The 14,864-nt window shown below is 46.2% G+C and overlaps 1 protein-coding gene and 1 non-coding gene across 7 annotated transcripts in view; both read right to left on the reverse strand.

Annotated features, from left to right (window-relative positions):
* Nucleotides 1-14,864, reverse strand: part of COL14A1 (collagen type XIV alpha 1 chain) — a 225,961-nt gene that overhangs the window by 133,626 nt on the left and 77,471 nt on the right. For all 6 annotated transcript variants that reach the window (XM_065903379.1, XM_065903381.1, XM_065903380.1 and 3 more), the window contains exons 13-14: nucleotides 13,213-13,342; nucleotides 6,402-6,541 (exon numbers count right to left, since the gene is read on the reverse strand). In XM_065903379.1, the coding sequence (XP_065759451.1) occupies nucleotides 6,402-6,541; nucleotides 13,213-13,342 (270 nt within the window). The remainder of the gene's footprint in view (nucleotides 1-6,401; nucleotides 6,542-13,212; nucleotides 13,343-14,864) is intronic.
* Nucleotides 298-369, reverse strand: TRNAC-ACA (transfer RNA cysteine (anticodon ACA)). Its single transcript has one exon. It is a non-coding gene; the product is annotated as a tRNA-Cys (tRNA).

Below are 14,864 nucleotides of genomic sequence, written 5' to 3' on the forward strand. Positions count from 1 at the left end.
AACACCACAGTTCAAAAGCATCAATTCTTCAGTGCTCAGCTTTCTTTGTGGTCCAACTCTGACATCCATAGATGACCACTGGAAAAACCATAGCTTTGACTGGATGGATCTTTGTTGGCAAAGTAATGTCTCTGTTTTTTAATATGCTGTCTAGGTTGGTCATAATTTTTTTTTTCAAGGAAAGTGAAGTCGCTCAGTTGTGTCCGACTCTTTGTGACCCCATGGACTGTAGCTTACCATGCTCCTCTGTCCATGGGATTTTCCAGGCAAGAGTACCATTTCCTTCTCCAGAGGATCTTCCCAACCCAGGGATTGAACCTGGGTCTCCTGCATTGTAGGCAGACGCTTTACCGTCCAAGCCACCAGGGAAGTCAAGCACCTTCAAGAAGCAAGCACCTTTTAATTCATAGCTGAGGTCACCATCTGCAGTGATTTTGGAGCCCAAAAATATAGTCTCTCACTGTTTCCACTGTTTCCCCATCTATTTGCCATGAAGGGATGGGACTGGATGCCATGATCTTAGTTTTCTGAATGTTGAGCTTTAAGCCAACTTTTTCACTCTTCTCTTTCACTTTCATCAAGAGGTTCTTTAGTTCTTCTTCACTTTCTGTCATAAGGGTGCTATCATCTGCATATCTGAGGTTATTTATATTTCTCCCAGTAATCTTGATTCCAGCTTGTGCTTCCTCCAGCCCAGCATTTCTCATGATGTACTCTGCATAGAAGTTAAATAAGCAGGGTGACAATACACAGCCTTGACTTACTCCTTTTCCTCTTTGGAACCAGTCTGTTCCATGTCCAGTTCTAACTGCTGCTTCTTGACTTGCATACAGGTTTTTCAGGAGGCAGGTAAGGTGGTCTGGTATTCCCATTTCTTGAAGAATTTCCCACAGTTTGTTGTGATCCACACAGTCAAAGGCTTTGGTGTAATCAATAAAGCAGAAGTAGATGTTTTTCTGGAATTCGCTTGCTTTTTCGATGATCCAACAGATGTTGGCAATTTGATCTCTGGTTCCTCTGCCTGTTCTAAATACAGCTTGAACATCTGGAAGTTCACAGTTCAAGTACTGTTGAAGCCTGGCTTGGTGAATTTTGAGCATTACTTTGCTAGTGTGTGAGATGAGTACAATTGTGCAGTAGTTTGAACATTCTTTGGCATTGCCTTTCTTTGGAATTGGAATGAAAACTGACCTTTTCCAGTTAAATAAAGTGCCTATCAGTTAATTTTCAAGACATTGTTGCAACCAATATTATTTCCATTCATTACAGCTATAGTAAGTGAAGTACACACGATTTTTGCAATGCTAATATAAATTACTGTAATGATTACAGCCAACTTTACTAGGAGCAGCCAGTCATTTACAAAAACTTCTACAGGAGTTGTGCAGATGAACAACCATGCAGGTGGAGGTGAGCACAGTTGCTGTGTTATTTCAGTTGTTCGATGAGCCAACATTTTTTAATTGGCAAGTTTCACATAAGAAGAGAAATCCCTGATCAGTCACAACAACCTTCTATCCAAGTCTTTCCCACCTCAGGGCCTATGCACATGCAATTCATTCTGTCTGAGACCCTATGTCCTCGGCTCTTTTTAAAATATGTCCTTCACCACCTGTTAGGATTGTCCTGGTGGGGAGGTGTTCATCTCTTCACCGGTCTCAGTAGGATGATTGTTTAACACTATCCTTGTTGTGTATCTTTTTCTTTCTTGTTTTTGACCACACTTTGTGGCTTCCAGGCTCTTCGCTCCCCGATCAGGGATGGACCCTGCAGCTCCGCATGGAGTCCTAACCGCTGGACTGCTGGGCAGGTCCCTGTAATACTGCCCCTGTTTGTTACCTCCCCGGCACCAATCCCAGCATGGAATCATTTTATCTCCTAAGTACAAGATACTGTTTCCTGCATGGAGTGTAAGCCTGCTGAGGGCAGGAGCTTGTTTAGCTTTTTTACTACTGTATATTGAATTTTATATACATATATATATATAACTATATATAAATATATTGAGTGAATAGAATAAGTAAATGGAAATTGAGATGGAGGCACCAAAAATCCATTTTACAAGACATTACAGGAAGGGCTCATCTGAACAAACGGTCATCACAGAAACTGTAGTCATCTCAAAGGAACTGACTGCAGGCCATTAAGAAAGATCGCCAGCCCTGGGGAAGGAGCTTCCCTCTTCATGGTTTTGGAACTCTGAGCCAGGCTGCTAAAGATGAAGAGCCAAGTCCAAGCTTCTCAGCCACCCCAGACATGGGAGTGAAGTCATCTCAGAAGTCCCAGCCCAGCCGGGCTCCCAGATGAATGCAGGAGTCACCTTAGCTGACACCGCGTGGAGCAGAGACCCGCGGACCTGCTGGGCCTGCCCAAGTTACACAATCGTGGGCTGTTCTTTTAAGCCAGGGCACTGGCTGCAGAGCCAGAGTCAACTGAAAACACGCATTATCTTCCTCTGACTCTAAGCCTGCTAATGTTATGGGTAATTCTTAGCTTTAATGTTTACTCTGGTCTGGGTGTTATCTGCACGCTTTACATGCATCAGTTGTACTTACTCCTTACCACAGCCTTATAAGGTAGCTGATTATTACCCCTAATTGGAAGATGGGGAAAATGAGACTCCAAAAAGTTAAGGAACTGGCCCAAGGGAAAGCCAGCCAGTTCCTAAGGCTTAAAACGTTAAGTGTTTCACGCTCCAAATTCTCTGGTTGTAAATACTAGTTACAGCAGGGCTCCATTACTTAAACTCACAGGAAAGACAACTCCATACTTAAAATATGAATTCAAGTTGTTCTTCTAAAGTGTGCTTGCCTGTTGCTTCCTGCTGTTCTGACCCGTGCTGGCTAAGATGCGCTGGGTACTTACATTGTGCCAGGGACCTAACGTTCATTTTGCCGCCGCCTCCCCCTCACTAGGTGTTTAACGACTGTTTTACAAACGAGGAACCTGAGACCCTTAATTACCTTAATTAGCCTTCCTGGAGTCATAGAACTATTAACTGGAGCAGACACTTAGGTCTCGATATGCTTCTACATAAGTACACATATATGTAAAAGTATATGCATTTCAGCATTATATATTGAATATATATACACATTTATATATTTTTCAGCAGATATATCTATTAAAAAGATCTAGTTTTATTTATTAAAAGCTTTTTATTTGATGCTGAACAGACTATGTTTCATGCATTAATTTTCGATCATTTTATTTCAACGAGTGAAAACTTTTAGGTGTCACTTATTTTTGTTATCATAATATGCTTCAGACTAAGTTCTGGAATTGCTTTTATCTGGAGCACTTTTAAGATGTAGTAGAAGAATTTGGGAAAATAGCAACAAATAACTATGATCTCATTGTTACACAACTATTTCTGAGAATAATTTTTCAAACAGCCTAACTAAGAACGTCAGCCTTTTCCAGGAGGGATGAGGAGAGTCCTTGACGAGGACCGAGGGACTGGGCTCTGCTGTGGACTCTGATGTTGGGTCACTGCTGCCGGAACCTGGGCCCGTGTCTGAGAGCCCAGGCCTGCGGCCGTTCATTTACAAAGCCGAGTTGGCACCATCACGCATGCACGCTTCCCCAAATCTGTGCGCAGGGCATGCTATCTGAGACGGCTTCTTCTTCAGTTTGACGGGTCAGGCTTTGGCAACATTTTTTCTATAAAAATTGTACAAGGTGTTCTCTGTAAAAATCTCAGAGCCTGACCCAGGGTAAGCACTCTAACCCTGTGTTAGCTGCCATCACCACCAACATCACCAACACCATCATCACCATCACCACCATTATCATCACCATCATCGTCAACACTTGTTTAAATGAATGCTGTTCTATTTTTCTTCTTTGGTCTCCAAAAAGTTAGGGAGAGACGTAATGCAGAAAAGACAGAGAGAAGGAAAAGTAAGTGAAGGAGGGAAGAGGAAGGGAAGCAGAAAAAAAAGGACTGAGTTGAAAACAAAGCTTTTACAAGCAATTAGACATTACGTAGTAAGCAGATTTTAGTTGGAACACTTTAAAGTTCATTCCAAAATATTTTGGGACTTTCCTAACAATCCAATTGTAGCATTATCTTTAAATAAAAGTTTAAATGAATAGAAGTAAAGCAAAATATGGTAGGGATATTCACCCTTAAAATCATACATTCCAAAACTAGGTGAAGTAGTATTTGACTCATATAAGACAGTTGTCCAGCAACCTTTAGTCTCAGTTGCATAAATAAAAACTAAGAATTAAGAACACATACACACACACAAAAAAAAAAACCTATCAGTCAAAATGGAAATGTTTCAAAAGCCACACATTATTTATTCACTTCACTCAGAAAAAATGTTCTCAGATTTTCATGCATGGTCTAGGTACTTGTATTTTAAATTCAGTTTTATCAAACATAGTTTTCTAATTTCACAGCACAATACAAATTAGAAATAGCAAGTACCAGAGGCAGTCCCCAAGGTTGAAAAACACTGCAAAAAAAGCACATGTATTTCTCAATGAACGCAACTGCAATTTTTCAATGGAAAAATGTATGTTGACTAGACCTTTCATGGCCATTTCACAATGTAAACAAATATTGAGTCATCATGTCATACACCTGTGACTAATATAACATTACATGTCAATTACACTCAACAAAAATATATAATTATATTTATATAATTCATATATGCATACATATGACAGTTCATTTTTGGTTCATGAAAAATTATTTCCAAATAAGAATGCTTTGCAGTGAACAAATATTAATGAATATGGTTATGTTATTTTGGTTGTTCAATGAGGCACCATTTTAAAATTTCACATAAAAAGAAATCCCTGGTCACATAGCCAAGGGGAGCAAGATCTGGCAGCCCCTGCAGATTTCTGTGCGGCAACAACCTTCAGGAGCTCACACTGGCTGCCTCCTGATGAACACGCACACACTCCCCAGCAACGCGGCGCCCACCAGGCCCAGCACCCGTCATCGTCACCCACGGTCTGCCAGCACTGGTCATCAGTCTTTCAGTAGAGAATTTCTTGCCATGTGCGTGGCCCCCAAACAGGAACATGAAACACAACCTAAGGGAGCCTCATGTTTCAGGAAAAACAGGTGAGACTATTTCTTTGCAGATGCAGCAATTTCTGCACTCATGTACATTATCCACATAAGCTTCCTACACAGCTGAATTTGCAACCCTTGGGAAAGCAGTTTACTTATCACTGATAACGAAGACATTGATAGCTCACTGCTTTTCATTTCTTTCTTTTCACTACTTCAGGTTGTCATCTTCAAAAGCAAAGCACATGGTTTAGATGACTAGCTTCATCAGAATTACTTGCCCTCAGGATTTATGAAGATTTAATAAAAGATATTGAACAGTATTTCTGTACTGTTAGCAAATGGGCAGTTTTTGTCCATTCATTGCCCCATATGCTGTAGGAAGGCACATTCAGCAAAATACTGCTTAGGTTTCATTGTAGGAAAAAACTTGTCTCTGTATATGAAAATACAGGCTTTACTTGGTCAAGAAATAGAAATGATGTAATCCAACATATTTCCCTTGTTGTCTTAGCTTCTTGGACCAAGATAAGGGAAAAACATAAAAATAACTGCTATCTTCCCTGCTAAAATATATTTCCAAGGAAAGAATTTCTCAAGAGTATTAGTCACTGAGTGCAAAATACTGTATCTTCATGGGTTTCAATAAATTTTATTACTTGAAAGTTTCTTTCTACACAAAACTTGAATGACTCAGTTTTCAATGTAAGCTCACTGAACTAGGGTCTTTCAAATACTGCATTTCTAGCTTACTATTTCTGTGAAGATACACACTTCCTCATCCACGCTTCCTGGAGCAGACTGTATTTCCTACAGATGGCTGTATCAACATCTGCTTCCCCATCCACTCGCCACAGCTGGGCTCTGTGCTCCGGCCCACCTTGAACCATGCAGGGACGTGGATTCTCCTTCTAGTGGAGGTGAGGTGATATTTCTACGACTTCCGTTGCTAACTCACAAAGGTGGCACAGCTTGCAACCAGCACTCTCTCTGTGTCTCTGGATACATGTCTGGGGACTCCCGAGCCAGCATTTAAAAAGTCCGGCTCCCCTAAAGCTGCCTTGCTGAAAGGATCATGTAAGCAATCAGCTTGGAAATGTAGAGCCGTTCCAGCTCCAAGATGGTCCAGTCTTCCCAGACCGGCACAGACAGAAATATGGAAGCTGCTGTGACGTCACCAGTTCCAGCCACTGTTTGGCTACAATCTCAAGTCAAACCCACTTCCTGACCCACCAAAATGGTGAGGGAAAATGAATAACGAGCAATTGTTTCAAGCCACTGTGTTTGGGGATGATCAGTTACATAGCCCTAAGAAACTAAGACCCAACCTCCAGAAACACACACTTCACGTTCCGCAGCTTACCTCATTGATTTCAGTCCCATCGGCGTTGTTATACACAATTCTATAACCATTGATCCTTCTCGAGGCTGCATCCCAGGCTAAGCGCGCACTGCTGGAGCCCACGTTGGAGATTCTCAGGTTTCTGGGGGGGCTTAGGGGTACTTCGCAGCAAATGAAATAAAAAAGAAATGAAATTTTAAATAACAAATACGTAAAAAGGACCCCCAAAACACAGCATCTTTGACTCCTAAACTAGTGACATATGAAAATTTTCACTCAGATAATAACTTATAACCGAGAACATCAACAAATGAACAAAGAAAAAGTTTTCCTCATGAAGAATGAAGAGTAGCCACAGATTACACATGCTTAGAAACAAATGAAGGGTAGGTGAATTTTCTGTGCCTTTCTTCTCCAGTCAAAGCTATTATTTCCTGCTGATATAAATGAACAATCCAATGAATCAAAAACCAGGAAATCTGAAATTAAATTTTAGCTATTGTACTCAACAACCATCTGATCCTGGCGAAGTCACTCTGTTCCTCTGATCCACAGTTTTCCATGTGGCAGGGTTTCTTATCTGTCCTCTCCACTTGGGTGTCCATTAAGCATTTCCAACCCAGCATGTCCAAAGCTGAATCACTGACTCCTGCCACCTCTCCCGATCTTCTCTCTCAGCCTGTCCCTCTGAGGAAACGAAAACTCTATTCTTCCCATTGCTCAGGTCAAAAGCCCTGGAGGCACCCGAGATTCACGTTTCTAAACGTATCTCCCCTTCGCAGTGAAGTCTTCCATGATCACCTTACACAAAATAATCCTTCCACCTCAACTCTCCCACCTCTCTCCCCTGATTCATTCTTTATTGCACATTTATCTCTCTCTTCCAATATACTGTCATCTCAAAGGATTACAGAATCGGATTTAACTCTGTTTCCATTTTTATCTCCAATAGAGTAAGTTTTCTGTAAGTATCTCTTGAATCAAAGAGTAGGAATCTTGCCCTGGATAAAACCCACTAGCTTTGTGAGCCTAGATAAACGTAAAGACTCCTGTGGCTTTAACAGTATAAAGAGGTGCTGCTACTTCTGCACATCCTCACTACCAATCACATGGCTTTCTGTACTTCTTCGAGGACCCCTTTCTGAATTAACAGGTTAAAATTTGTCAATAATCTTTGAGAGTTCTGTGAGCTTTTACAGGTTTACAGTAAACACAGTCGTTTAGACTCACTGCTTGCTTTCTAAGCGTGTGAGATGTAACACATCCTCACATTAAATCCTAACATTAGACGGCAAGGGTAACGTTATAATGAGCCCCATTACATGGATCATGAATCTGAGGTTACTCGGCCAAGGTCACAGTTAGTAGAAGCAGGAGAGCAGTTGGAATCTATAACACAGGCAATCGATCAATAGATTTGAGAGCCTAACTAGGCGAGAAAGTGTGACAATAGTCAGCCGCCCCGAAAAGCAGGATGCTTCCTCACCCTGAAGGCCAGCGCTGCCATTAATTCAAGGCAGACTGATTATACGGCAATAAAGAGCCTAGGGGCCTAGTGACTCTCACTACTGAAGCAGCCAGAAAGGAAGTGTAGGAGAGATGAAAGCAACGTGCTGTGCACACTTAGCTCTAAATTTTTCCAGGTTCAGCTAAACTCAGCAGTACAGTGGAACGGGCCTAGCTTCCTCAGTGCACAAACAGGCCAGTCTCAGGTAGCCCGGACAGTACTTTTTTAGGTCTTTTTTTTATCAACTACTAATGGGAAAGAGTCATGGACACTTTATAAAAGCACAAGGCACCTGTACTTTGAAAATCTGCTTCAGGCACTTCGCCCTTTCAGTAGCATCCCCCGCCCCTTCGCAGGGATGGGTTCAGGGCAGTCTTCCCGCGGACGGCAGGCCAGAAGTGGCTGTTCGGGGTGACCCTCGTCAGAGAACCGAGATCCTGCACCTGCGGTCAGTGGGGTTTGTGCTCCTACAAGACTAACGCCCTTGCTGATCTGCTAGGAGGCGGAGCTCAGGTGGGAGTGCAAGTGATGGGCAGTGGCTGAAAATACAGATGAGGTTCACGCACTCACCCACCACTCACCTCCTGCCTGGGTGTTGGGGGCCCTTGTCTTACCAAAGACCCATATTAGTACTTAAATGAAAGCTTCATTAACTAAAAGAAATCTAAGGAGGATTTTTGCTTTTACAAAAAAAAAAAAATGCATAAGGCAGAAACAGCCTTCAGTCTTTGCTTTGTAGCAAGTCATTGTGGGGCCAGTGTGCACCCCAGGACCCAGGTAGCAGGAGCGGCCCCCCAAAGCTCCTTCCAGGGACTACGCTCGGCGTCTCAGCATCGGGCCACCGGAGCTTTGAACTCTGTCTCTGAGCACTTGTGCTTTATCTTGATTTGCTCTGTGATCCGTTAGCAAGATGTATCCTAAAGCTAACTGTTTCTTTGCTTTCTGTTATTCCAGCTTACAAAAGGTTTCATAGGAACACTCTACTTTTACATAGTGAGGGAAAACTGTAGAAAGAAATAGGTATTCTGAGTGAAAAAGAGAGACGGGTGCTTGGGAAAAGTTTACCATCCAAATCGACAGAGTTCTCAAACTGACTTAAGTGATATATTAGAGCATCCCTGATAGCTCGGCTGATAAAGAATCCGCCTGCAGTGCAAGAGACCCCGGTTCGATTCCTGGGTCGGGAAGATCCGCTGGAGAAGGGACAGGCTGCCCACTCCTGCATTCTTGGGCTTCCCTTGTGGCTCAGCTGGTAAAGAACCGCCCGCAATGCGGGAGACCTGGGTACGATCCCTGGGTTGGGAAGATCCGCTGGAGAAGGGACAGGCTGCCCACTCCTGCATTCTTGGGCCTCCCTGGTGGCTCAGCTGGTAAAGAACCGCCCGCAATGCGGGAGACCTGGGTACGATCCCTGGGTCGGGAAGATCCGCTGGAGAAGGGACGGGCTGCCCACTCCTGCATTCTTGGGCTTCCCTGGGGGCTCAGCTGGTAAAGAACCGCCCGCAATGCGGGAGACCTGGGTACGATCCCTGGGTCAGGAAGATCCGCTGGAGAAGGGACGGGCTGCCCACTCCTGCATTCTTGGGCCTCCCTGGGGGCTCAGCTGGTAAAGAACCGCCCGCAATGCGGGAGACCTGGGTACGATCCCTGGGTCGGGAAGATCCGCTGGAGAAGGGACGGGCTGCCCGCTCCTGCATTCTTGGGCCTCCCTTGTGGCTCAGCTGGTAAAGAACCGCCCGCAATGCGGGAGACCTGGGTACGATCCCTGGGTCGGGAAGATCCGCTGGAGAAGGGACAGGCTGCCCACTCCTGCATTCTTGGGCCTCCCTCGGGGCTCAGCTGGTAAAGAACCGCCCGCAATGCGGGAGACCTGGGTACGATCCCTGGGTTGGGAAGATCCGCTGGAGAAGGGACAGGCTGCCCACTCCTGCATTCTTGGGCCTCCCTGGGGGCTCAGCTGGTAAAGAACCGCCCGCAATGCGGGAGACCTGGGTACGATCCCTGGGTTGGGAAGATCCGCTGGAGAAGGGATGGGCTGCCCACTCCTGCATTCTTGGGCTTCCCTTGTGGCTCAGCTGGTAAAGAACCGCCCGCAATGCGGGAGACCTGGGTACGATCCCTGGGTCGGGAAGATCCGCTGGAGAAGGGACAGGCTGCCCACTCCTGCATTCTTGGGCCTCCCTGGGGGCTCAGCTGGTAAAGAACCGCCCGCAATGCGGGAGACCTGGGTACGATCCCTGGGTCGGGAAGATCCGCTGGAGAAGGGACAGGCTGCCCACTCCTGCATTCTTGGGCCTCCCTGGGGGCTCAGCTGGTAAAGAACCGCCCGCAATGCGGGAGACCTGGGTACGATCCCTGGGTTGGGAAGATCCGCTGGAGAAGGGACAGGCTGCCCACTCCTGCATTCTTGGGCCTCCCTGGGGGCTCAGCTGGTAAAGAACCGCCCGCAATGCGGGAGACCTGGGTACGATCCCTGGGTTGGGAAGATCCGCTGGAGAAGGGACAGGCTGCCCACTCCTGCATTCTTGGGCCTCCCTGGGGGCTCAGCTGGTAAAGAACCGCCCGCAATGCGGGAGACCTGGGTACGATCCCTGGGTTGGGAAGATCCGCTAGAGAAGGGACAGGCTGCCCACTCCTGCATTCTTGGGCTTCCCTTGTGGCTCAGCTGGTAAAGAACCGCCCGCAATGCGGGAGACCTGGGTACGATCCCTGGGTTGGGAAGATCCGCTGGAGAAGGGACAGGCTGCCCACTCCTGCATTCTTGGGCATCCCTTGTGGCTCAGCTGGTAAAGAACCGCCCGCAATGCGGGAGACCTGGGTACGATCCCTGGGTTGGGAAGATCCGATAGAGAAGGGACAGGCTGCCCACTCCTGCATTCTTGGGCTTCCCTTGTGGCTCAGCTGGTAAAGAACCGCCCGCAATGCGGGAGACCTGGGTACGATCCCTGGGTTGGGAAGATCCGCTGGAGAAGGGACAGGCTGCCCACTCCTGCATTCTTGGGCATCCCTGGGGGCTCAGCTGGTAAAGAACCGCCCGCAATGCGGGAGACCTGGGTACGATCCCTGGGTTGGGAAGATCCGATAGAGAAGGGACAGGCTGCCCACTCCTGCATTCTTGGGCTTCCCTTGTGGCTCAGCTGGTAAAGAACCGCCCGCAATGCGGGAGACCTGGGTACGATCCCTGGGTGGGGAAGATCCGCTGGAGAAGGGATGGGCTGCCCACTCCTGCATTCTTGGGCATCCCTTGTGGCTCAGCTGGTAAAGAACCGCCCGCAATGCGGGAGACCTGGGTACGATCCCTGGGTTGGGAAGATCCGCTGGAGAAGGGACAGGCTGCCCACTCCTGCATTCTTGGGCTTCCCTTGTGGCTCAGCTGGTAAAGAACCGCCCGCAATGCGGGAGACCTGGGTACGATCCCTGGGTTGGGAAGATCCGCTGGAGAAGGGATGGGCTGCCCACTCCTGCATTCTTGGGCATCCCTTGTGGCTCAGCTGGTAAAGAACCGCCCGCAATGCGGGAGACCTGGGTACGATCCCTGGGTTGGGAAGATCCCCTGGAGAAGGGAAAGGCTGCCCACTCCAGTATTCTTGCCTGGAGAATTCCGTGGACCGTATAGTCCATGGGGTCGCAAAGAGTTGGACACGACTGAGCAACTTTCACAAGTGATGCATTAGATGCTTTCTGCCTTGACTTAATTTTCCTCTTTCTGTCCTGGGCTTGCCCAGTTTTGTTATTTGTTGTTTTAATTACATTGGTCTTTCTCTGAAGAGCAAGACAACACAGCCTTGGCTAATAAAAACTGGATGGAGGAGAAAGCTTCCTTATCATCACATGTCTCTGCATGCTTCTCAAGTAGAATCTTCAAGACCGAAGCACTTGTAGACGCCATGCTATTCGCTTCCTCCCAGGTTCAGAGTGATGTGAGACACCCCATCTCCCTGCACTATCTTCTTCAAAACACCACGAAGAGATGCCTATTTTTAATGGTAGGTGACAACGCATTGTGAGCTTGTCAGGGCAGCATTTTCTCTATCATATTTTCAAATAGAAATATTTACAATTCCTAAAAACATTATTATTACATTACCCAAATTAGGCTTGCCAATACAATTGTTTGGGCTTCCCTGGGGGCTCAGATGGTAAAGAATCCACATATAAGGCAGGAGACCCAGGTTTGATCCCTGGGCTGGGAAGATTCCCTGGAGAAGGGAATGGCAACCCACTCCAGTGTTGTTGCCTGGAGAGTCCCGTGGACAGAGGAGCCTGCGGGCCACAGTCCACGGGGCCGCACAGAGTCAGACATGACTGAGCGACTAACACTGTCACACTTTCATATCCAATTTTTACTCAATTAAAAAGCTAATTATAATGATAATGGTCTGAGATGTGAAGGACATCAAACATTTTTAGAAACAAGTATTAATTTTAATATGGGGGAAAGAGCTACTGAGTGACTGTGCTAATTACTTTCATCTGTATTATTGTGTTTACTCTTCTGTCAACCACATGCCGTAAGGTTACTGTGCCTCCTCTTACAGGCTCAGAAACGCTCCATCACTTGCCCGCTGTCACCCACCCACAACGTGACTTTCGCTGGGATTCGCATGTCGAAGGCTCTGATCCCAAAGCTCACATTTCCCTCCACACTCTGCTCCAGCTCTGGGCTTTGACAGGGAGCCGCGGCGTCACTGAGAGCCCACCCCGCCCCGTCCCCATCTCTGCAGCCGCCTGCGCCCCGCCTCCGCCAGGCCAGGAGCCCAGTCGACTCTCGGAGGAGCTCAGACCCTCCTATGGACCGTGCATGCAAAGAATCCAGAACCCAATGCCTGACGCAGAGCTGAGGCGGCATCCAGCCCCGGGGAGCAGCCGCACGGAGACCTCATCGGTCAAGGGCCTGCGGGCTCGGACGCTCAGAACCCTGCCCGCGGGTGATGGGGAGCTGTGCAACTATCCCACTGCCATCACAGTGTAGTAACAACCGAAGTAAAGCACAGAGTAAGTGTAATACACTTCAGCCATCCTGAAACCATCCCCTTTCCCTGATTCACGGAAAAACTGTCTTCCATGAAACTGATCCCTGGTGCCAAAAAGTTGGGGACCACTAATCTGGAGGAGGCTAAAGTTCAATTCCAGAATCCGTGTGACTCTTAGTAGTGGCAAAACAGGAAGAAATGCCCCTTCCTTCCCCTAAATAAACTATACACTTTCCTACATGACAATTAGCTCTTAAGAGGCTTCAACCCAGACCAGTGTTTCTAACTCAGAATCCCCACACTCATTTGGGCCTTCACTACAGCATTTCCTCCGGGTGACGGAGCCGCTCACATGTTGTTTCTTGTCCTGTAACGGGGTCACTGGCTTCCTCTCCGAACATAGCATACACTGTGACTGTGTATTCCGTGTTGGGCGACAACCCGCCCAGCTCAATGTCCGTGTGGGTCTCTCCAATCTTCACCTGTAAAGAACACACATTATCAGATCGCTTGCCAACATGCATTTTTCACACTGATCAGAGTACAACTGAATACAGGTGAGACTTTATGGACTAAGACTTCATCTCCTCACAACCCCTTCATCAAACAGGTTTCAAGTCATCCTTTTTTTTCATTGTCTCGTGTTATTTTGTATTAGAAACAGATGATGTGAAGCCAAATAAAACTGAATGTACTGTGCGTGCTCTTTTAGGATAACTCTTTACATCTGGACAAGTGGCAGCTGCAGCCAGAATAACAGTGTCAAGTATTTGGTCCCCAGACGAGCGTGGGTGGAGATGAATCAGAAACGTCCTCTAGGAAGACAGTAAAGTCCAGGCTGCTCTGCTGGGAGCTGGACGCCCCGTGGGCATCCTTCACCACTGCCCTAATTCTCGCCAGTCCTCTGACTGGAGGCCCAATTTTTGCTTCAAGTGCTATTAAACTGGACCAGTACTGAGGTCCCATTGAACAGAGGGGGCTGTCTATCTGGACTGCAAGCCCCTCCCAGGATTCCAAAGAGATCAACCCACTGGATGCCCAAATAGGCAATTCGCTTTTTGATTTCAGGGATATTTCTAACCCTGGGGGTCAGTCAAATAAGCCGACATTCTCAGTTGTGTGACAACTGTGTGACAGGGATAGTTTTATTTCCACTTTGGAAAGAAGAAAAATAACTCCATAGACTGTCCCCTCTCACACAATTGCCAGTGGTATGGACAAATTAAAAACTTTAATTTAAAAATATCTCAGTGTATACAATATTAAGGTAGAGAAAATAACATAATCAACCCTGATGCATCCACCACTCAAATTTAATAGATATCAACATTTTGTCCTATTGACTTCAGATCTTATTTATACTCTATAAGAACTAGATAGTCACATAAAACAACTTTCTCATTCTTTCTGTTCACCACTCTGCCCTAATGTTGAAGTGCATACTGATACGTTTTTCTTTACTTCTACATAGGTGTGTAACATTAAAAAAAAAAAAGATGGTTGTATATGTTTAATGATGTGCATAAATGGACCATTCAACACAACATTTTTGGAATTTTTTTCTCTGGCAATATTAGGTTTCAAGATTTATCCATGTTGAAACACAGGGACAGAGTTGACACTATTTAATTCCCTTATGAGATTCTTTTATAAAAATATGCAGTTATTTTCCATTCTGTCAATGAACATGGCAGTTGCTTACAATATTTTGTTCTGACCAAGTGCCTGCATTGAGAATCCTTGAAGGACGTTTCTCTACAGTATATACCTTAAAAAGTGTGTATATCTTTAGCTTGATGAGATATTTAAGATTATTCTCCAAGGCAGCTGTACCAGTTGACACACCAGTTTATTCTGTGATTCTGGGTCCCCACAAGCTCATGGACAGGTAGCATTATCAGACTTTAAATTAAACCTGGTGAGCGCCTCTCTGGGGCTTCAGAGGTGAAGCGTCCACCTGCCAACACAGGAGACACGGGTTCGAGCCCTGATCCAGGAGGGCCC

This window comes from Muntiacus reevesi, chromosome 12 (assembly GCF_963930625.1).
Source record: "Muntiacus reevesi chromosome 12, mMunRee1.1, whole genome shotgun sequence".
In the NCBI taxonomy this organism is placed as follows: Eukaryota; Metazoa; Chordata; class Mammalia; order Artiodactyla; family Cervidae; genus Muntiacus; species Muntiacus reevesi.